General features: G+C 39.5%; 2 protein-coding genes across 4 annotated transcripts; both read left to right on the top strand.

The window, feature by feature from the left end:
- The first annotated feature begins 846 nt into the window (after window positions 1–846).
- acmsd (aminocarboxymuconate semialdehyde decarboxylase) lies at window positions 847–5,974 on the top strand. Its single transcript, XM_068330151.1, has 10 exons — window positions 847–995; window positions 2,055–2,099; window positions 2,588–2,684; window positions 2,759–2,808; window positions 3,127–3,363; window positions 3,516–3,609; window positions 4,462–4,557; window positions 4,698–4,870; window positions 4,950–5,048; window positions 5,186–5,974. Exons 1-10 carry the CDS (start codon window positions 939–941, stop codon window positions 5,246–5,248), a joined length of 1,011 nt encoding a protein of 336 aa, XP_068186252.1. The 5' UTR covers window positions 847–938; the 3' UTR covers window positions 5,249–5,974.
- A 108-nt stretch (window positions 5,975–6,082) lies between these two features.
- On the top strand, window positions 6,083–14,885 carry ccnt2a (cyclin T2a). Of its 3 annotated transcripts, XM_068328805.1 has the most exons (10): window positions 6,083–6,255; window positions 6,894–6,975; window positions 7,090–7,218; window positions 7,515–7,575; window positions 8,122–8,184; window positions 8,871–8,916; window positions 12,061–12,224; window positions 12,406–12,476; window positions 12,757–14,020; window positions 14,169–14,885. In XM_068328805.1, exons 1-10 carry the CDS (start codon window positions 6,098–6,100, stop codon window positions 14,240–14,242), a joined length of 2,112 nt encoding a protein of 703 aa, XP_068184906.1. In that variant the 5' UTR covers window positions 6,083–6,097; the 3' UTR covers window positions 14,243–14,885. The 3 variants fall into 3 exon arrangements, with proteins under 3 accessions (XP_068184906.1, XP_068184905.1, XP_068184907.1); XM_068328804.1 differs by lacking the exon at window positions 14,169–14,885 and having other exon boundaries at window positions 12,757–14,112; XM_068328806.1 differs by lacking the exons at window positions 8,122–8,184; window positions 14,169–14,885 and having other exon boundaries at window positions 12,757–14,112.
- The last annotated feature ends 74 nt before the right edge of the window (window positions 14,886–14,959 follow it).

Raw genomic sequence — 14,959 nt, 5'->3', positions numbered from 1 at the left:
GATGGCGCTGGAACACAGACGTGTGCAGGCATACCTACGAACTCCTGGAAAAAGACAGCTTGACACTTAATGCCTCCCTTGTGGCAGTGATTGTCAGCCGTGGTGCAAACTATTGCCAAAGTACTGCAGGTCAAAGCAAAAGCAAAGCAACTGTTGCGGTATTCAAATATGCACTTATCAGGAACACATCTGTCATACAGGTTCAAGGACAAAACTATGACTCACAGAAACAGCTTTAAACTATCCTGAGCATGTGTGTTTGTAACAGTTACTGTTCTCTTACTCACTAAATGCAGATTTACCACCATGAACCAACTCCCCAGAACAATCTAGGAGACACCCTGAGAGATGTTATGGGGACAAACAGAAAACGATTCATTTTCATAAATATGTGGCACAATGATAGAATCTGTGAAGTTCATGCATTTTATATGTTTTCTGTAACAGAACATCTTAAAATACTTTCAGACAGATAGGGTTTGCTGGTAACAATTATTTTCAGATATGTTCTGTAGTCTAATTCTTTCATTGAATGAAAAAGCTGCACCAGCATGGAAATTGTTTTTTACAATATCATGGTTATTTCTTAACTCAACAAACTACATTTTTAAGTACTGTGATTGCAGTAACTGATGAAACTAAACAACTAAGAAGAAAGAAAAGAAGTATTTAAATAATGTAAAAGAGTGTAAAAGATTTTGAACTGATACCCCTCTTGATAATGCAAACACATATCAATCACTAAAGTTAAACACACAGACATTGATTAACCACTTCCTGTTTGCTTTAAGTAACAAACATCAGGTTGGACAGGCAATCTGTCATCGTGCACTGGATTCTGTCTGAAGGCGGAGAGTACATGTGTTGAATTTGCGTCCAGCTACGTCAAGAACCATCAAGTAATACGCCTCTAAATTTTCAAGGGATTGATCACAAGAATGAAGATTGATATTCACAGTCACATTTTGCCAAAGGATTGGCCCAATTTGAAGCAGGTTGGTACTGAGAGAGAAAAGTTAAATGATGATCTGTGTGAATCAATAACAGGTTGGTTGTGTAGATTTAAAAAGATATTTGTTGTATCAGCTCTGCAGCTAAAATCAGATACTGCTATCAGTTATAACGTGCTGATAAATAAAATGTATGGGCTTTTCCATTTGAAAATTTGCACTCAGCACTTTCCATAAATATCCGTTCACTATGAATTAAACTTTAATCAGTAGCTGACTCTGGTTTTGCTCGAGTTCATCCTGCCTGTTCCTGCTCTTTTACCTTCTAGTAACCTGGACTTAGCTAATGATTTACCTTGTTTGAACAGTGTCAGACAAGAAAGGTGGAAGGTGCAGGCGAGCGCCATCCTGCTCCATCTTTCTCTATTGTAACATATAAACACACAAATAAATAACATGTCTGAGATAATTCAACAAGTATTCAAAAAAATGTCAAAAACCTTATTAATAATAATAATAATAATAATAATAATAATAATAATAATAATAATAATCAAAATAATCCAAACATACTATTTCGACATACAGTCATGTTTCCTCAAAACATGTTGATGAAACACGTTTGTTTCATGTGTTTGGGAGACATAAAAATATGTGTAGGGGTGTGTACTTTTATAGAAGGGTAAAAACTTATATTTTGACAAGATAAAGCATCTCTGTGGCAGCTAATAAGTACTTGACTGCAGATCAGCAGTGATAAAAACAAACAAAAAAAAGATTTTGCTGACTGTAATGCTGGATTCTTTGTGGTTTCATTTGTATTCACAATAATCACCTGCCTCAGACGGCATTCACTATGCGTATTCCTAAGTGTTGGAGTGTGTTGACCTCAAGGATGAAGGCTGAATCCTAACAAATGGGGTAACAATCAATAGAAGCTTTTCCCAAGCAGAACTTGTGTTGTTAGTTAATCTAATGTTAAGACAGGGGGGTTGTTCCTGATAAGTAACCCTACAATAAATATCTAATCTGATGCATCACGTGTTTTCAGTATTTAATATTTTAGTAATAATCAAGCCATAAACTCTCTTACCTGCATTTCAGAGGTACGGATATGATGGGTTTGTCCAGCTACACCATCACTGCAAGGTGGGTCACATTTTTTTCCCCCTTATATACATGTACAGAAAGACTACAGGTACAGAAGCACCAACACGACATACAAAATAAAATGGTGCTGTAGCTTGTTCCTTTCAGGTGGACCTGTTTGACGGGTCATAACGCTGTGTAACTGATAACTTGAAATATCAGAAATACAGTATATGATAATGATTGAGCCAATGTTTAAAACACTGATCAAGATTCACACACAGATTTTGCTCATGTATATTCATATATTTACTCAATTGGAATGTTTTCAATGCATCTTTCACATAATGCAATTTCAACACCATTTGTGAATGAAAGTCTTCCATGAACAAGCATAAATCAGCTGTCTGCTGCCACCATGTGGCAAACGTTAACGCCGTTTGACAGCTATGAATTTAACAAGGCAAATTACTGAAAAAATAGAGGAATAAGTATAAAAATATGCCCAAACTAATGAGGAGATAAGAAATTTTCATATCCCGTTTCAGGGTCAAGCAAAGATGATGAAGGACGAGAAGTTGTTCCGAGTAATTGACGAAAACTGCTGGGATGCAAACGCCCGCATAAGAGACATGGATCAACATGGTATGAGTATGAAAGGCACCAACAATGCAGTTTTTCATTGAAGTAGAATGAATTTGTCTGCTTATGATTCATAGGAGTCACAGTTCAAGCTCTTTCTACTGTTCCTGTGATGTTCAATTACTGGGTATGTGCAAAGCAAATATGACTCAGTTATTATATCTGATTGCTGAGCGATTCAGGTCTGAGATATATTTCTTTCAATGTGCTTCAAATTACTGTGATTACATCAAAAAATTACGATTACAGTTACGACTAACATATTCGATTTCGACTAGGTTGCCAACAGTGCCATCAATACTTATTTGCAAAATCTCTTTCCTGTCCTGGTTATTCTGCAGGGACAGAAGCATCTAAAGTAGAGTGAAGAATGTAGGACCACAATCAATGTATACTCAGGTCTCTCAGTTAGAGTTAATTTATTAATCTTATTTTTAAATTACAGGCTAAACCTCACGACACACTGGATTTATGCGTCCTGCTCAATGACAGTCTTGCCCAGACCGTGCATAGCCACCCCAAGAGGTTTGTGGGACTGGGTACTCTGCCAATGCAAGCCCCTGACTTGGCTGTGTTGGAAATGACCCGCTGTGTTAAGGAACTGGGCTTCCCTGGGGTCCAGATTGGCTCGCACATTAACAACTGGGACCTGAATGCCACAGAACTCTATCCTTTCTATGCTGTGAGACATTAAATACTGCAGTGTCTTATTATTAACTCATTCACATTCTGTTCCTTCATGTCTGTTAGGAGATCAACCCATTTTTACATTTCACTGCTCTGATTAATTCCACCCTTCATTCAATGGTCTCATGGTGTGTCTCTGCTATTCAGGCAGCTGAGGAGATGGGCTGCTCCATATTTGTCCACCCATGGGACATGCAAACAGATGGGAGGATGGCTAAGTATTGGCTGCCCTGGTTAGTGGGTGAGCAAGAATAGATGGAATAAGAGCAGATCATAGCCAATATCCTCTCCGGTCTGATCAATAAGAAAATACACTTCTCTTGAAAAAACAGTCACTCCTTGGAAGTAACTCATACATTGTTAAGCAAGAACACAGCACCAATCATAACCCTGTATTCCCTAAAGCCAAGAAAGACAGTTCAAGCAAATCACTTTATTTTTCCCTGTAGTAAAATTCCCAGAAATCAGTGATTTTCTAGCCTCCATATCTAAAGCATTTTGAGTATGATTATGCATTTTGATCATGAATTTGGTGCTAAATTACAATGTGTTCACCTGATCATGCCTGGTACCACACATGACTGTGGCTCTTATTCACTGCCCCAAACAGAGTATTACTAATGTACTAATATATGTTGGACTTATCACGGCAAGTGGCAGGGAATTGATAGACACACTTTTTCCACCAAGAAGCAATCTTTAGTGTAAGACAGTAACATGATTAAACATGTTGGCTTATTTACAGAATTAGAATATCTCAAGCTTTGAAACAAACTCAACCTATGATTAAAATGTTTCTCACACAAAATGTAAACATTTTCTATCTAAACTGTGGATAACAATTCACTGCACAACAACCATTGCAAAGCTATGACAACAGCTTATCTCTGTACATGGTGATAACAAACATTACAGAAGTTTGATTTGAGATAAACTGGAATCTGCACCCAATGGTTCAGGTTTTAGTGAGGTTTGTACACTCTGAGTTCTTTCACGTTTCATTAACCCGACATGCAGTCTTTGAATAACAGCAACACATTTATTTCATTCACAGTAAAAAGACTCACTCAACTTTGTTTATTTCATTTCAAAGGCATGCCCTCAGAGACAGCCATGGCCATTTGCTCGATGATATTTGGAGGAATCTTTGAGAAATTTCCAAAATTGAAAATCTGCTTTGCACATGGAGGTACAGAACACATTTCAGTTGTCATACACTTGAATCTTGATAGAATCAACATATTTCAATGCTTCATTTCCAATTGCATATGCATGGATAAACTCTGTGGTTATAGTTTGACCTTTGTTGCTCGCGTTCATTGGTTGCAGGTGGCTCTTTCCCATTCACTATTGGTAGAATCGATCATGGCCATAAAGTCCGTCCTGACCTGTGTGCAGTTGACAACAAGATCAGTCCACGGAAATACCTTGGTTCTCTCTACACCGACTCCCTGGTTCACGATCCCATCTCCCTGAAGCTGCTCATTGACATTATTGGGAAAGTAAGTTTTTATATTTACTCATTCAAGATGTAGGAAGAGCTTTGAGCAAAATGTTAACATGTGAATATTCTTCTACCAGGATAAAGTAATGCTGGGAACAGATTATCCATTTCCACTGGGGGAGCTGCAGCCAGGATCACTGATTGAGTCAATGGATGAATTTGATGGCACATTAAAGGTGACAAATCTTCCTCTCAATTGGTTCTATTACACATCAATGGTAAAAAATATTTATGAGCAGCTGTGCAAAGACTGAGTTTTAAAGCTCTGGATATTGAATCCATTGTTCAATATGATGTCTACACTTTTTTGCAGGACAAATTGCTTGCTGGAAATGCACTGGAATTTTTGGGCCTGAAGCGAGAACAGTTTGAGTAACAGTAACAGAAACTGGTTGAGTACGAGCCACAATTCAAATATTCATCCTATGATGAGTGGAAAACCGGTCTTAATCAGTACAGAAGATAGCCAATATAATGAAGTAATTTCAGTATTTTACACTCAGTATTTTGGAAAGCAAATTTTTGAGCTCAAAAACAAAAAGAGTTTTATTGAAAAGAAAATGAAGTCTTATTGTTAATGTGCAAGAATTGCATGTGATCATTTTAAATTACATTTCTGTCAGATTACAAATTTTAGTGGTTACTGTGTGCGACGACAAGAAGGTGAAGAAGAACAAGAGAATATAATTATTTCCATCTCTGCCATAAGTTATTTATCAATCACTGGCACACATACTGAATTGTATAAGCTGTATATGAACATGTTGATCTTATTTCGTGCACGAAGCTACCAACAATGTAGAATGTGCAATAAAGTGTTTTTATTGCACTTTTTCCATAACATTGTTGTAACGCTTTACTGTTATCAGTTTGTAAAAGAATGAAGACATGTGCTCATCAACTGAACCCATGAGGACCGCTGATATTGACTAGTAAACCTAAAGACACTTCTAGCACAAGAGGTCTGCCCTAGGTTTGCTTCAAACATTTTGTGAAACACTTTGTGTACACTGTTATGGACCAAAAGCATTCTGTAGGTTTTGAATAAATCACTTTAAACCACAAAAATATTTTCAGTTTTGCTGCTCAAAATTAAAAATTCGTAAACGTGGATTTGAATTCATTTCTGACAATTTGTGGCCTTTCGCCACCGAAGAAGAATTATATCCTGTAAAACATGACGTCACATCCGCTCTCCGGATACCCGAGCGACACCTGTGGAGCAATGGCGGCGTGCCGGGGTTCCTCGTCGAAATGGTATTTCACCCGGGAGCAGCTGGAAAACACGCCGTCCCACCGATGTGGAGTAGAATCAGACCGGGAACTCTCCTATCGGCAACAAGCGGCAAATTTGATCCAAGATATGGGTCAAAGACTTAACGTGTATCTTTTGTAAACAAACTTAGAGCTCAGGCGAAGCGGCAGTGAACATGGCGCTAACGCCACGGCCCGTTAGCTCTAGCTAATTTTAAACCTTCGGCTGTGGCTATGGAGCTCTATTCACCATATATTTGTGTGTATGTGTTTTTTTTTCTGTCAAAATGCTACCATACAATTCTAATTAAGGAGCGTTTCTGTAACTCATGCATGTGCTACAACATCGGGCTAACGAATTAACGGAGAGTTACCGCTTGGGAGGCCATTGACTGAGTTTACAGCTATTGCTAACTCCTCTGCCACTTTAATAAAAACAGCCCCTCGTTCAAATATAGCTCAGTTATTCAGTAATACTACGCCTCACTAGAATAAGAAGTATATTTTTGAATGGATATAAAAACCTTTAAGTTATCCTATATGTATCGTAAGTCACCGTGGTTGTGACAGCATCTCCAAAAGCGTCAGCTCCGCTGTTAACAACAATTTACTCTGGCGGTCTTGACCCACTTCACAAACTGTTCTTGGTTTACTTTGTTGAATGTCATTTGTCACTTTATGATTTATTGGCATGTGGTTTATTGCTTTTATACTATTGTCAAGTTGCCCATAATGACATTTTTTTTCCTTGAACCACCACATTCCAGTTCTCAATTAACAATAAATACAGCCATAGTTTACATGCATAGATTTTATATGCACCATTCTTTCACGAAATTCCACCGAAATGTGAGTATACCTGTATCTTACTATTCTACTATAACACAAATTGCATAGATGAGTACAGAAATGAGACTGTTAAAATGATTTGCCTGTGTATTTGAATGCATTTATTTCATGCAGATAATATCCCCAACTACCTTATTCCTGGCTGCGAAAGTGGAAGAACAACCTCGGAAACTCGAACATGTGATCAAGGTTGCACATGCTTGCCTAAATCCCCAAGAGCCTCCCTTAGATACAAAAAGCAACGTGAGTTGAGGAAATCATCTGTATTGCATGTTTCCTTTTCTGTTTCTACATCTCCCCTCCAGTTCTCTCAGTGGTCATGGTTTCCCAAAATGTACTTGAATATGGCAAATTCCCTTGCCATACAAGAGGTCATATTTTCTTTTGTGGCCTCATGTTGCACCCAACAAGGCTAACATATTAAGTAAAACGAGCCTCTTTGTTCGGAGTTTTTGGTCATTTCAAATCGGTTTTTAGGGGCTAAATAGATTCATAGACTCATTACAATTGTGTTGTAATGACTGTCTATCAAACTTTAGGCATACCTCCAGCAAGCTCAAGAGCTGGTGATACTTGAATCCATAGTGCTGCAGGCCCTGGGTAAGTAGTGGTGATTGGAATGGATGGCTTGAGAGGTCGCACTTTTTTTGTTTCAGTATTTGGCTTATCACTAAGGGAGTAATGCTACCGATCACTGTTTAATTTATTTATCACAGCCTGTAGATGTGACTGTTTTTTTCAGCTGTTACATGGGTATCTTGTCATGTACATATTTTTGATACGTCATGTAAAGGTGACATGTCAGTCTGTTATTTCCAACATTATTGATGACGCATGGTGCTGTCAAACAAATCTGAGCAGAAATATTGCCCAAATTGTATCGAATTTGATTTTGTTTCATGTTATTGATACTATTATTACCCACATCCTAATTACATCCGGACTCAAAATGAGTGGTCATAACTGGTTTGGATGCATTAAATATGTAATGTTACTATAAGAATGGCTCAGTAGAGTCAAGCATTACGGCACAGATATGCTGTCTGTATTGAAGTAAAGACTGAAGTTGTCCATTTACTCACAACATGACATGTCGCCTCTAAACTGTGTCTGTGTTAAACTCACCTGTCATGTATTTTTTTCCAGGCTTTGAAATTACTATTGATCACCCACACACTGATGTGGTGAAATGTTCCCAGCTAGTGCGAGGTAGAGGCTTCCTTCTTTGCTCTTTGTGCCCTCTGCTCTTGTTAGTCCCACCTCTAATGTGGGTGGGGAGGGGGGTGAAAACCTTGCTGATTTGGTGGTTACATGAACACACCTTGCTGTTTTGACTGACTTTTTGAGTTTTATAACATGGTACATAACCCTGCACTCACCCCTTGGCCTAAATCCAAGACTGAATTTTAAAGTTTCTTTCGAAGATAGTCCATTTAATTTCGGAACTCTGGAGCTAGCCCACTGATCCTAATGCTGATACTGACAAATCAGTGGTCCTGGAAATCGCATTGCATCTGACTGTTAACATCTTTTTAGAGGTTCATATATGAACTCATAATTATTTTTAAAATAATCAGTCATCCGTAAGCTTTTTATCCATAGCAGCTACAGTAAGCAAACATGTTACAGATAAATGAAGAGTGGCCTTCTTTGAACTAAATGTCCCTAGAAATCAGTAAAAAGCAGATCAGGATCTTAAAACTGAAGCAGCTTAATAAAATTAAACGATCAGTTTTGTGTTACACTCGATGTTTTCAGTCTTTGCTAAGGTTTGACCAATACATTGATAATGAGCAAAAGCAGTGAAACATTCAGTTCCTGACCTGATGATAAAGCATCTTCAGCTTGCACACATGGTAATCATATTCCTATTCCTGTTTTTCTGTCTCTTACAGCAAGCAAGGATCTGGCACAGACTTCCTATTTCATGGCTACCAACAGGTTGTTATCCTGCCCCTCCTTTGTTGCACTTTGACTGCACACCATAGCTTCCTGTAATGCAGGGTACCTTATCAGTGTCCAACGGGCCCTACTTGCACTGGTGGTTGTTGGGATGCTTGCCTCCTCCTCAGCTTCCCTCCTTTTTTGAAATGGAGTGGAACAGGTTGGCTTGTAGCATTACCGGCCCCAGTCGCAGTGCGGTGTATTGTACAAGGGACCATGTGTTGGCACAGATGGGTTGAATGCAAGATGTGAAGTGTAGTGGTGCACTTGAAACCCACATGTTTGTTCGGTTGCGAGAAAGTGCATAAGTCTAAAAGAAAGACACTTTGGTAGCCTGAATAGCAGCTAAAGATTTCACAGATGTAAACATTTCTCGTAGAAGTCCTTCCGGTAAGTACCTCAGATTCAGATTCATCTTTTTTGTATCCATATATTCAAAATGCATAATTACCTCAAATATTTTTCATCCTTTGCAATATTTGCTTGTCTTTAAAATTTCTACCTCTACATTTAATCATTCTTTACTCATTTAAAGGAAGTGAGGGGAAAAAACTGAAAACCCCTTAAAGACCTGCAAAATACATGTTTCATGTTAATAGTGATAAATATGCTTTTGGTCATGACATGGTCAAAATATTCTTAACACGCCATGTTGTAAAGGCGGGTCCTTAAAGGGTTTGTTTTTTTAGTGGGCAAAGGCGGAAAAAATATCTCTGCTATTTGAATTGTCTTCTACTGTTTTGTTTTGTTTTTAATTGTGAGGTTATGATTATTCACAAAGGTTGAGTCGCAATGATCTGAACTTCTATTTATGGTTTGTAGCTGTTTCACCTCTTATCCAAGGAGAATTGAGGAAATGTTTTGGAACCTCTTCAAGCCTTAAATGGAAATCGTTTTGCTTCTGACTCAGTCTTTGTGGATTATTTTAAGTAACTGGCAATGTCTGGATACTGACTGAAAATTTTTAGAAAGTTTAGATTTTAGAACATTGAGCCAGTGATTGCTTTGAAGTACAGTATTTTCTGCGCTATAAGGCCCACCTAAAAGCCTGTAATTTTCTCAAAAACTGACTGTGCGCCTTATAATCCAGTGTAACCTCAACACCCACACTGTTGCCCAACTAGTCAGCAGCCCAGCCAGACAATATACAAGTCTGAGCTGCCTCCACACAGTTTCCTGCTATTTCAGGTGTCAGCCACATTTGCGAATCAATTGTAGCATGCCAGGCATCTTTGGCTAGCAGTGACTTGGCTCCTGAAATTTGAGAAAAGGCTGCAGAGTCAGGAATGCAATCCCTTCAGCGCAGCTCAATCTGCTTGATGCATAATGCAACCACAGCCATAACAGTATTTTCTATTCTATGCACCTTATAAAGCAGTGTGCCCTGTTCGGGGGAAAACAGTTTTAAAAAAGGGTCTTTCATTGAAGGTGCATCTTATAATCCAGTGCGCCCTACTGTATATATGAAAAAGTTTTGAGATAGGTCATTCATTGAAGGTGTGCCGTAAAGTCCAGTGTGCCTTATAGTGCGGAATATACTGTACTATAGCTTTAAACTCATACAAATTGATTTTAATGTAAGTAGATATTTTTATTGTAAAAAATACATCTAAAAAATACATCTATTAAACCAAAGGGTTTAATATATTCTTATCCGCCAAGTACTTATAAATGTTAGCCTGAACTGATAGATCTTTCAAGCTGCTATAATCTGACAGAGCAGAGTCCAGACATTGTGACTGTATAAAGTAACCATATTCCCTAAATGTTTTAATGCAGTAATTTGAAGAAATGGCAATTCTTTTTCTTAACTGAACTTCATGTTGAGACATGGACCATAATTACACAGCTGATGTTTCCCTGTGAAGACATGCTCATAATGGGAAAACTCCAATCAAGTCAATACAAGTCATATAAACTCAAAGAATCTGACGAAGCTGACCAGCCAAAAGAGCAGTGGATAGTGCACAGTAATATGTATTTAATGTTAAAGATACTGTTAGGTAACCCATTCTTTCAAATGACAATCTCTAGCATTAGCATTCACCCACGTTCTAATGGCATATATATTTGTGCTGTAATACGGGTGCAGGTTTATTAAAAAATGAAGTATGTGTGCACATTTTGACCCATCTGGATTCAACCAATCGTCCAGTGTAGCATTATGACAACTTAATAATCTATTTGTCAAACCAGTTATTTACATCAAAGGAAATTACGCTTTTAACAGGCTTTTCCTGTACATCAATCATGGGAAATGCGAACGGTGACAGCAAAATGTTGTTGCACGATAGGTTTGATTAATGTCTTCTTAGACCTACTTGATATTGCATACCTTGTGATGGGATGGAAAAAAGGCTGCATTGTACAGCAGAACTACTGTAGTCAATAAATGTGACACTCTCACAGGAGCACATTCCTGTTTAATGATCACTTTGTCAAGCTGGCAAGGTAAGCTTGCACACCCAATGTCACGGAAGGATGAAATGGTAGCTGTTAGATTACTTGTGTTTATGTGACTTACAACACAACAGTATGACATTATCTATGAGTGATATGAGGAAAATGGTCTCAATGTAAATATGACCTAAGGCATTGGAAAAATTATCAATTCACTTTACAGCTTTGATTGTGTTGGTATTTCCATTGTCTGGTAAATAATTGGAGGTGAACCAATTTTGATCTGAAGCAAAATCCTCAGTGGTGAATTTAAAATGCATGTAGTTTGATTGTAGTTTCATCTGTAAATATTTGGATGGTGGCCATTATTCTATTTAAATTAATTACGTAATTACAAAGACTTGATTTGTTATGAACTGTTGTCACGCTGTCATGTTGTGATCTGAACTTGTTACTCCTCACTCTTAATATTCCATCATTACAGGACAATGTTAAATGTACTTTTTAAATTTACTTAGTTGTGCTTTGTAGCCGCTGCCGTCAGTGGATTAATGTTGTGTGCTCCCTCTTGTGTTTTTCTTTTCTTCTTTCTCCACATGTGGGACCGATCGTGATGGACGTCTGGCCTATATTGACTCACTCACACATTACTACCCTCACATATGTAAAATGCTCACTCATACACACACACACACACACACGCACACTCATCCATTGCGCATACCCTCATACACCACGCAGTCTACACCTCACTACCTTTTGCCTCCAGTACAAGCCCACAGTCATCGCCTGTGTTTGCATCCACCTGGCCTGCAAATGGTCCAACTGGGAGATCCCAGTTTCCACTGATGGAAAACACTGGTGGGAGTATGTGGACAACTCTGTTACTCTCGAGCTGCTTGATGGTGAGATTTATTTTGCTCTTTTTTTTTTTTTTACATAATGTTATTACATTATAATGAATAGTTTATAAAATACCATTTTCTTGCAAATTTTTATTCAATTGTAAAAAAAAAAAAGTAATTTAAGAAGGCCATAGAAATTTTCCCATTTGCTAAGGTGCTATGTTTGTGTCTGGTGTTTTAGAGTTGACCCATGAGTTTCTGCAGATTCTGGAGAAGACGCCCAGCCGGTTGAAGAGGATACGTAACTGGAGGGTGGGATACACGCTGCTGTTCGTTCTTTGGAAATAAATTTTTCAGTATAAGTTCAAGATTTATCATGAGTTGCATGTTTCAATAAGACATTCATTTACACCTGTGTGACCTCAGCAACCAAGAAAATGGTGACACTGTGTTCTAGTCGTGCAGCAACTATCTGGACCCTAACGTTTCAGACATTTAGTAATATTGGCAGTGGTAAAATTATAGTTGGATAACAGTATTTCTGCTACATTGAGTGTTTCTAACCAGGGTCACAATTCTTTCCATTCTTCAGGCAACACAAGCTGCCAAAAAGCCCAAGACAGAGAACTCTCAGTTGGACAACTCGTTTCCTGGGCCTTCCATGCTCACAGGTCAAGGTGATATCTCACTTCCTGGACTCTCCTCCAACCCAAGTTTTTCCAAATCAGGCCCTGGTTTCTCTGCATCGCTGTCTCTTGACAGCTTGGCTAGCACTTACAATCCAGTCAGCCAAAGTGAGTGGCCGCAAGCCAACCAGAGACTGGGAGGGTTTCCTTCCACCTGTATAAAGCAGGCACCCCTCAGCACCCCTCACCAAGAGTCCACGCTTTCTTTACAGACTTCCACGTCTGTTGCACTTCAGCTTGCACCAGCATACAGGATGGACAAAACGGTAGACTTTAGCCCTGTCAAACAGGAACAAAAAGGAGCTGGGGCAAGTGGGGTGGCCAAGCATCTGCCACCTTCCTACCTTCCGCAGACTCAGCCCGCCCCAGCAAACAGATTGACTCTGGACAAATACAGAGAGAAACATGCTGTTGAACTGTCTGTTTCTGGCCCGAAACGAGGTCAGGAGCAGCACGGAGGAGTATTGGAAATTGAGGGGAGAGGGGATATGCTGTCTTCCTCCTCCTCCTCCTCTGCTTATGCATCCTCCTTTACAAGCCAAGTAGACCACAGAAAACTTTCACAGCCCCACCAAACATCACACAGCGGTGGGGACACCACTGCCTCCCAAGTGAAATCTAAAATCCCCTCTTCCTTAACTTCAGGGCAGGATCGACGGCATCACGGTGACAAACGAGACAAAGGCTCACTCAAGCTCCGCCTAGCTGTTCCTGGCACTGATGGAAGCTCCCAGCTGGACAAAAGCGGACAATCAAACAAAGATGAGCTTAAAATGAAAATAAAAGTTTCCTCGTCAGATCGCCACAGCTCATCGGACGAAGGCATGGCAGCCAACAAGACGAAACATTCCAGCCTGCTGGTGAGCAAGGAGAAACAACACCGTGGAGCAGAACACAACTTGCATCGCCATCACAAACACAGTCATACCATTGCGCAAACACACAGCGGGAACGGACGAGAGGATTCAGGTGCTCCGCTGTGGGGGCCTCCAGGACTCATCAGCACGGAAGGGACTACCCTCACTCCTCCTGGATCTACTACTCTGTCCTCCTCACGCAAGAGGGTGTACCCCGAGGCGAGCCACAACCACCATCCTCCTTCCTCATTCCCCGTCTCCGCTTCTTGCTCCAAAGTGAGCAAAATCTCCAAGGTTGGCACGGGTGCTGCAGGTACTACATCTTTTTCTCCCCCCTGTTTTTCTCCCCCCCACTTCTCCCCTGTACCGCAGTGTGTCTGGTCTCGCTTGCAGCTCTATGGCTAACCTCCTCCTCTCCTCCTCCTTATTCTTATGTCTCCTCCCTCCCTCCTGTCACTCAGGTGGGCTACGGGCGCCTCAGCAGTACCCTCCTTCTAGCGAATCGCCACATGAAGTGGGAGAGCAAAGACACTGAATCCTCCACTTTTGCGGACATGGCCAGCACATGGAAATGGCAAATCTCTTACAGATCAGTTTATGAAGACTATGCTCAGCTCCCTGCTAAGTGCCGTCTGAAAAAAAGACATTATGTGATGATAAAACCCTTTACAGAAAGGCGGAAAATCTTGTTTGCAAAAAAAAAAGAAAATCGTTGGACTTCTCAATTTCTGAGACAAGAATAATGAAAATTAGACTTCCAGACTGTCACATCTCTGGGTTGTGATGCTCAGTTCTGTTTTGTTTTTTTTGTTTTGTTAGTGAATTGAATTGCTGCTCGATTCTCCTTCCTTCTGAAATGACTTCTGAATATTGTGCAAAGATGGGCGTGTGTGTGCGTGCTTTTCATTGGCGGGTGGGGGTAAAGCAAGAATTCTTTCAGATTTCTGGAAAAACACAAGTATTAGTAGATTCTTTAAAAAAAAACCGCATAGAAAGTGCACTTTTCATTTTCCTTTCATTTATTTTTTTAGCAAGTAATTTAAGTGAATGACATTTCAGCGGTTGTGTGGAAGCCAGCAGGAGATGAGTCCAAGTTATGTTTGTTGGCATTCCAGTTAGTACTCTTTAGGGATGCGATTTATTTTACATCTAACGTTTCATCTCCTCAATTACTTTCTTGTCCTGATTTTCTTTTATACTTCAGTGCTATGTGACAGATTTGCATGTTTCAATCAAAGGGATTTCAAAGGAA

This window comes from Antennarius striatus, chromosome 12, assembly GCF_040054535.1.
Source record: "Antennarius striatus isolate MH-2024 chromosome 12, ASM4005453v1, whole genome shotgun sequence".
Taxonomy (NCBI): Eukaryota; Metazoa; Chordata; class Actinopteri; order Lophiiformes; family Antennariidae; genus Antennarius; species Antennarius striatus.
Note: the sequence above shows the minus strand (reverse complement) of the source record. Positions and strands in the feature narration are given on the sequence as shown.

Excerpts from the sequence above, each read along its gene's own strand:
- acmsd (XM_068330151.1), top strand. The coding sequence starts at position 939 with ATGAAGATTGATATTCACAGTCACATTTTGCCAAAGGATTGGCCCAAT. Across the intron at positions 3,364-3,515 it reads AACTCTATCCTTTCTATGCT|GCAGCTGAGGAGATGGGCTG; the intron begins GTGAGACATTAA and ends TCTGCTATTCAG. Across the intron at positions 4,558-4,697 it reads AATCTGCTTTGCACATGGAG|GTGGCTCTTTCCCATTCACT; the intron begins GTACAGAACACA and ends CATTGGTTGCAG.
- ccnt2a (XM_068328804.1), top strand. The coding sequence starts at position 6,098 with ATGGCGGCGTGCCGGGGTTCCTCGTCGAAATGGTATTTCACCCGGGAG. Across the intron at positions 6,256-6,893 it reads ATGGGTCAAAGACTTAACGT|TTCTCAATTAACAATAAATA; the intron begins GTATCTTTTGTA and ends ACCACATTCCAG. Across the intron at positions 7,219-7,514 it reads CCTTAGATACAAAAAGCAAC|GCATACCTCCAGCAAGCTCA; the intron begins GTGAGTTGAGGA and ends ATCAAACTTTAG.